This window comes from Cupressus sempervirens, chromosome 9 (genome assembly GCF_028749045.1).
Source record: "Cupressus sempervirens isolate cs-2001-9-10 chromosome 9, ASM2874904v1, whole genome shotgun sequence".
Lineage (NCBI taxonomy): Eukaryota > Viridiplantae > Streptophyta > Pinopsida > Cupressales > Cupressaceae > Cupressus > Cupressus sempervirens.
The window spans coordinates 402,298,192-402,305,881 of NC_143126.1; the positions used below are offsets into that span (position 1 = coordinate 402,298,192).

The 7,690-nt window shown below is 36.7% G+C and overlaps 1 protein-coding gene across 1 annotated transcript; it reads left to right on the plus strand.

Moving 5' to 3' along the window:
- The first annotated feature begins 310 nt into the window (after positions 1–310).
- ERD4 (Early-responsive to dehydration stress protein (ERD4)) lies at positions 311–5,424 on the plus strand. Its single transcript, XM_089800350.1, has 6 exons — positions 311–665; positions 2,212–2,375; positions 2,468–2,743; positions 3,242–4,065; positions 4,193–4,448; positions 4,678–5,424. Exons 1-6 carry the CDS (start codon positions 395–397, stop codon positions 5,074–5,076), a joined length of 2,190 nt encoding a protein of 729 aa, XP_089656476.1. The 5' UTR covers positions 311–394; the 3' UTR covers positions 5,077–5,424.
- Positions 5,425–7,690: the final 2,266 nt, after the last annotated feature.

The following is a 7,690-nucleotide window of genomic DNA, read 5'->3' on the forward strand; positions in this document are numbered from 1 at the left end:
ATCCTGTCATATCCGTTTATACAGATCTTATTTTTGGTGACGAAAGGAAAGCGGACAGCTCAAAAGCAGACGCGGAATTTACAAGCCTAATATAACTCAAAAGCTGCTCCATAATGACAAGGATAAATAAATATCTGTGAGGGAACTAGATGGGATCTGATGCATTCCCACATAAGTTTCTGGCAATGGTAGCTGGTTAGCTTCGGAGTGGGCCTTATTCTGTCGCTCTGTCTGTCTACTCCGCGCCTTTCCCGTGGGAATAACGTGGCTTCATTCTCTGCATTTATTTATACTCATTCACACACATTCCATCGCATATTTACGTTACAAGCTGCAAGAAGAGGCATAAATCAGCTAGCCAAGCTGTGTAGTCCATTGTCCTCACTTCAAAGGAATGGATTTCGCTTCGCTGGTGACGTCTGCAGGGACTTCGTTTCTGATATTTGTGGTGTTGCTGTTGCTCTATGTATGGCTGGCCTCAAAGCAGGGTAACAAGGTGGTTTATTACCCGAACAGGCTGCTCAAGGGAAAGGGCAAAGATGGTGAAGTTCCCAAGACTCTCAACCCTTTTAGGTGGCTGGGGGAGGCATGGCGAGCCTCTGAGGATGAGATCATTGCTGCAGCTGGTCTCGATACGGCTGTTTACCTTATCTTTGTCGCTACTTGTATGTCTTCTACTGCTTCTCCGTATTATCTTTGCAATTTTATTGTCCGTGCCTTTAAATGTTCTTGTTTTGATGGCTCAGATTCAGATAGAGACTGAGATTAAGCCTCGTAGTTGTTTCCCCCTTTTCGCCATTTTGGTTTTGCCGTGCTCTGTTTTGAAGGTCCAGGTTCAGAAAAAACTGAATAATCCCCCCTAAGGATCTACCTATTTTCTCTTTTGATTCTGCTAAGTTTTACACACACATCAAACCCTGTTCTTTATAGTTTTATCCTTCCTCGCAAATAACCATCACGGTGGTAAATGTTTAGAGGTGTGATGTTAGAGGTTTTTTTCGTGTCAATCGTATTGCCTCGTATCTGGAAAGTTCTGAAGAAGTTGTTGTTTGTGGCTAGGCCTGATATATCTGGTAGAAGAAACTTGATGCACAGACTTTATATATTCTGTTAAGAAAAACTGAGATAATTCCTTATAGTGCTTTCTCCATCCCTCCATTTTGATTCTGACGTGCTCTAAGAATGTCATAAACGCCAAACCCTCTTCTCTTTACAGTTAACCCCTACAAAAATAATCGGTACAGTGTTAAGAGGAAATGTGCGTTTTTAGATTTCATCCCGTGAAACATAATGCCCTTTACCTGGAAAGTACTGAAGAAGTTGTTATCCCGTTTCTAGGCCTGATCTATCAAAAATTAATGTAACAGAAATTTAATGCACTGTTTGTATTTACTCTATGAAAATTTGAACTTTTTCCTCACAGCGGTTTATCCATCCCTCCATTATGATTCTGCCATGCTTAAGACTGTTACAAACACCAAACCCTCTTCTTTGTAGTGTCTTTCTACCTGATACATAACTGTTACAGTGCTAAATTTTAAGAGAACTGAGTCATTTTAGATGTTTTGCAGTCAAACATAATGTCCTGTACCTGGCTAGTAATAAAGTTGCTATCTCGTGGCTAGAGCCTGATACAATGGACAGAATGTATATTCTCTCTATAAGAAAATACGTTTTTAGATCGGCAATGGAAAAGTGTTATTTTGCTTCTTGATAATTACTTACAGAAATAAAAGAAAGAGTGTTTGCCTATTACTTTTCATGGATCACGGTGTGATTGGGAATGTTGATGCAAATGGTTTTACACAGTTTTATCTGAAGATTTGAAAATGGAATGCCAAAACTTAATGCGTTTAGGTAAGAGTGTTGTTAGTTTTCTTGAAACACCCTGGAATGACGTGATCACAGTTTAAGATATCACCGAGCATGGTTCGAAATGTTGATTTTATAAATCACTGCAAAGTTGTAGAAAAAGCTTTTAAAATTCACTGCAATGCACCGTCAAAGACTATTTTTCCTCTCTGTTAGATGTTTGTCGGTGATTTGTATTGAAACAGCTCTGGCAATGATGGAATCACCGAGTGTGATATAAAATGTCGATGAAAAATTACTGCAAAGTTCTACTCAAAAGCTTTTAAAGTTTATTGTAATTGACTGTGAAAGACTGATGCCTCTAACTAAGAGTGTTGTCGGTGGTTTGTCTTGAAACAGCCCTTGCAATCATGGTATTGTCGTCAGTAGTTTGCCTTCCAGTGCTTCTTCCCCTTAGCGCAACTGACCGTAATAATGAAATCCAACGGCAGAATGCTATTGCAAAGAACAAAACAAGTGCCTCCTTTGACGATTTTGACAACCTTGCAATGGGCAATGTTCAGGTGCAATGCTAATCCCCGTCTTTTCTTACGGTTTTTAATCCACACTTTATTTAATCCAATTTCTAAGTGTCAAATTTTTATCTGCATCACAGCAAAAAAGTAATCGGCTATGGGGATTTCTAGCCGCGGCGTACTTCGTTTCCTTTGTGACTTACTTCATCCTGTGGAAAACGTACAAGCATGTTCTGCATCTTAGAGCAAGGGAGCAAGCCTCCTTGGAGGCGAAACCTGAGCAATTTGTAATACTTGTCCAAGATATTCCTGCGGTACCACCTGGAAAGACACGCAAAGAACAAGTAGATTCTTTCTTCAGGAGACTGCACCCAGATACGTTCGATCGGTCTTTGATTATATGTGACATTTCTGAGGTAGGTGGGAATCGGGATGATCTTCCCTGCCCTAAATTCATTGTATGGAAAGTGAAATGTTTTAATTAGTGGTCAACAACTATTTGCCAGAGGATTTACACATGGCTTGAGGTAGCAGCGCGAAGCATCTTTAGTCTCAAAACATCTGCATGAGTGTAAATGCAAAGTTTTTAAAGTATTTTGAAGGGTGCCAGATTTAAATTAGGATTTCAAGTCATCTTTTGTCCTAGCGTGCAGATTTTTTCAAGATAAGTGGATTTGAGCTTTAGCTGCACTAGTCATGGATGAATTTTTGAATTTTTCTTGTCTTGTCAGAGGATAATACTTAATGAAGATATGCTGCAAACAAAACCTAGGTTTAGACACATGACACCTTCTAGCACAATCTTTTTTCTGCTGCCACGATCTTATTGGTGTGCTCAATGCTAGTCTGTCATTCATTGCATAGTTAAAGCTCTTGGAGTATTCATTCTCACTCTTTTTGATGTTTATGAACAGGCTAATAAGGTGTGGGAGGAGTTAGAAGGGTACAGAAAGAAGCTTGCTCGTGCTGAATTTGTTTCTGAAGAGTCCAAGACACGCCCAACGCATAGGACTGGGTGTTTAGGATTGATTGGTAAAAAGGTAGATTCCATTGATTTCTACAATGAGAAGATAAAAGATTTAACGGTCAAGCTGCATACGAAACAAAAGGTTGCATTGGCAGAGAAACAGGCTGGTGCCGCTTTTATAATATTTAACAGTAGGCCTGCAGCAGCTGCTGCCGCACAGGTTGTACATTCACAACTTACAGATACATGGACTGTAATTCCTGCTACTGAGCCTCGTCAAGTGCTGTGGAAGAATCTGAAAATTCCGTTCTACCAGAGGATGATTAGGGCAAATACAGTCTACGTTATTGTGTTCCTAACTGTTCTTTTCTACATGATTCCAATTGCCTTTGTATCTGCTTTTACAACTCTTGATGAACTGAGGAAGCTTCTACCCTTTTTGAAATGGGTCGTGGATAAAAAAGCACTTAAAAGCATCCTCGAAGCCTATTTGCCTCAGCTTGCATTGATTCTCTTCTTGGCTTTTCTGCCGGTAATTCTTCTGATGCTCTCCAAGGCAGAAGGGATTGTTTCGGAAAGTCATGCTGTCAGGTCTGCATCTGGGAAGTATTTTTATTTTATAGTTTTCAACATTTTCCTGGGAGTTACAATTGGTGGAACCTTGTTTGAGTCGCTCAAACAGATTCAGAAGCAACCTGGAAAACTTGTCGATATTTTAGCCACATCTCTTCCTAAAACTGCTACCTTCTTCATTAGTTTTGTCGCTCTCAAGTAAGATGGTTCTCCTTCTCTAAGTTCTGAATGAAATCATTCTTGGGTTGTTATAATGGGAAGGGCTTTTCTAATCAATTGCTAAGTTCCTGACTGGCTGAGGTGTTTTATTTTCCATTTTAAACAGGATTTTTGTCGGTTATGGACTAGAACTTACTCGTCTGGTGCCTCTAGTGATATACCACATCAAAAGGAGATACCTTTGCAAGACAGAAGCAGAGGTGCGGGAGGCATGGGCTCCTGGTGGTTTTAGTTATGCCACCAGAGTGCCTAATGACATGCTAGTTATGACTATATCACTATCCTATGCCATCCTTGCTCCGATGATCATTCCATTTGCTATTCTGTATTTCGCTGTGGGGTGGATTGTGCTTCGGAACCAGGTTATTTCCTCTCTCTCAAACACGAAAAACTTTGTATTCCTCTCAGGAATTTCAATGGTAAAATGCAGTCAAACTAATTTGCATTATCTTGACTTGCTGAACTGGATGGCCCTTTTTTGGCAGTACCATAATGAGACATACTTTCTGAATCGAAGTAATAAATCCTAGAAGCTCAACTTAAGCATAAACTGGCGTTATTCTGTTAACTGACAAGCTTTTCTTTGTGCAGGCATTGAATGTGTATGTGCCCTCTTATGAAAGCAATGGCCGGATGTGGCCGCACATCCAGATCAGAATTATTGCAGCTTTGATTCTCTCACAGCTCACTATGATTGGCTATTTCTCAGCTAAGGAATTTGTGTACTCATTTCTGCTCATTCCCCTTCCAGTTGCAAGTCTATTATTTGCTTATCTTTGCAAAAAGCGTTTCTACACGGCCTTCTGTGTAACTTCCTTGGAAGTGGCCTGCAAGGATGTGAAGGAAGTTCCTAGTTCGTCTGCGATTGTGGAGGCTTTCACCCCTCCTTGCCTGCGTCTAGAGGACAAGTTTGATGATCCTGAAGGATTTGAGGATGCTCAGTCAACTGTTTCCTCAAGGGCATCATCAATGGTTACATCCCAAGCATGACTCATCATTCATGCCATCACTGTCTCCTTTAAGTCTTTATCAAGGAGATGACATGAGAATAGGAACATTCCTTTGCTTTTCATACTTGTACTGTCTAGTGTGTGTACATTAGATGCTTTTGTATATTTTGGAGTGAAGAACAGCAAACCAGATTTGAAAACATTAAAAAGGCTAGTGGCTGAACTTCTGTTGTAGCATAGTTCATCCTCTGTATATTTATAAAATTGTGAAGAATGGGGCTGCTTGAGGACCAGTATTAGATAATATTGGAATGACAAGTAGTTGAACTTTTGTTGTAACATAGTTTGTGACGAGTTTGAAGCCTAGGAATGATTCGTTTTAGTATAATCTTTATTTTATTTCGAAGACATCTCTTCTTTTTTGGGTTTAATTCTATGTTCAGAGATAGATTGGCTTTGGAGCTCTTTTCCTGTGATGGATACAAAGGATTTTATGCTTTGCTTACGCTAAAAAAGTGCATAGTAGATTCTGTTCTTGTTGATTGGCATTTTTGAGCTCTTTTCCTGTGATGGATATAAAGGATTTTATGCTTCTCTTAAAGGATTTTATGCTTTTCTTACGGTAGAAAAGTACAAAGTAGAATTTTTGGTCGTTGAAATAATTCTTGGCGTGGGAATTCCCAACTTTTGTCCTCGCGTGTCTTAAGATCTCTTAAAATGAATAGTTTCAAGGATTTGCCCTTATCCGCTAGAGAACCCTTATCTTAAGTTTCCTGGAATATGGCTGACAATTACTTATTTGGTCGCTTTAAATTTTGAGCAGCTATAGCTTTCAAAGTTAAATGCAGGAATTGTAGCTTGATGGTTGTATCTTGATTGTGTGGAGCAAACAGAAGCCCTCTTTAGTAGGGATGTGTCATTTTGTGGGCCATATTCTGTTTCAACTGGTACATAACAATTACCATATTGTTTCAGCTGGGCCATAACAACTATTACTATCTGAACTTTTTATCCCAAGAGAATATCAGTTGCAATTAACTGAGAATGTTCAATAATTGAGCTGAATAGCAAAGTTCATGCTATGCGTGTTCACTCAAACAAACAACTCCACTGTAAGGCTCTAAAATTAGTAGTCATCAAAGGTATCCCCAAAGCTAGATGGGGCATAGAATTACAACTGCCGTATGTATTAAAAGGTGACTCAAATCCTCACCAATAACCACATTAGTGAGTAGTATATCATCTAATATTTCAACATATTTTTAAATGTTATAGAAAAATTAAATAAATGAATTCATTAACGAGAGAAATAAATAACTTTGTCTAAAATAAAATATCATAGCTATGCTATCTAATATATGCGTCACTCAAAAGATAATATGACTACTCAAATAAATATTGATATCTTAGTGTACACATTCTATTCTTATGTGTACAACTGTCAGTTTAGTAATGTATATGGGTAGAGTAAATCATTTCAATAATATGTTTGTGTTGGATATAGGTTGTATTTTATTAATAATGTGTTATTTTTATTTTTATAACAATAAATATTTTTTTGTGTTGAAGTATTTGTTCTTATATCATAACAAATATTTATGAATAATAATAATCATTTGGTTCATTTAATTGCATATATGTTACATTTTATATAGTTATACAATATTCTATTTCAATTATTAGAAAATTTTAAATTAAGCTTTGGTTGAATTGTTTAAAATGTTTTTTTTTAGATATATTGTTAAGAAGAATAAAAAAATAATAATAGTGTATTAAATTGCACAAAAACCAACAAACAGTTTTTATTTGAAATATGGAATACAAATTAAATTCTAATTTTAAAAATATTTGTTTTCAACAGTTCATTTTTAACATTATTTTTATATATTGAAAAAATAATTAGATTAAAAAAGATAGCTGATATAATAATTTAATTTATTCACTTCATATCCATTTCGGGTATAATAGTAAAATGATCAACTATATAAATTCGGAGACTTTTTTGGGATACTTTCTAAGCACAAGAGTAAAAAGAATCTATAATAATAGTTTAATAATAAGCCAATATTAAAATATAAATAATACTAATAGTATTCCTAAAAAATCCAACGGCTCTCTTAAAAATTTAACTTAAATATTTTTGTTTCTTGAAAATTAGTTGGCGATTTTAAAAATATTTTTTGAATGACTTGACACAAAGGTTTGTACTGAGCATTAATATAAAATTGAATAATTAAAAAACTTTAACAGGTGTCAGGACAACAGAAACAGTGAAGACTTTTACAGCTGTTACACGTACATTGCAATATAACGATATAAACTGAAACACGTACTACAGATATACAACTGCATTAAAGCCGGCATGTGAAGTGCGAAGGACGAGTCAAAAGTTGTAAGGACTCTATGTGGCTGACCCACACTGAGATGGTGTAAAGGCCGGCATGTGAAGGATTACATTTATATATATTTTATTGCCAACTGTCATACTGATATTATTGCAGCGAGTACTGTTTTGTTGCATTCCATTTATTGCCACGTGGAATTGTTCATTGAATAATTTGTGCTTTCAAAATGATTATTTGTGTGAACAATATGACTAGCTTATATATACTTATATATAATTGGGAGGATCTGATGAAATTAGCCTCGAAAAA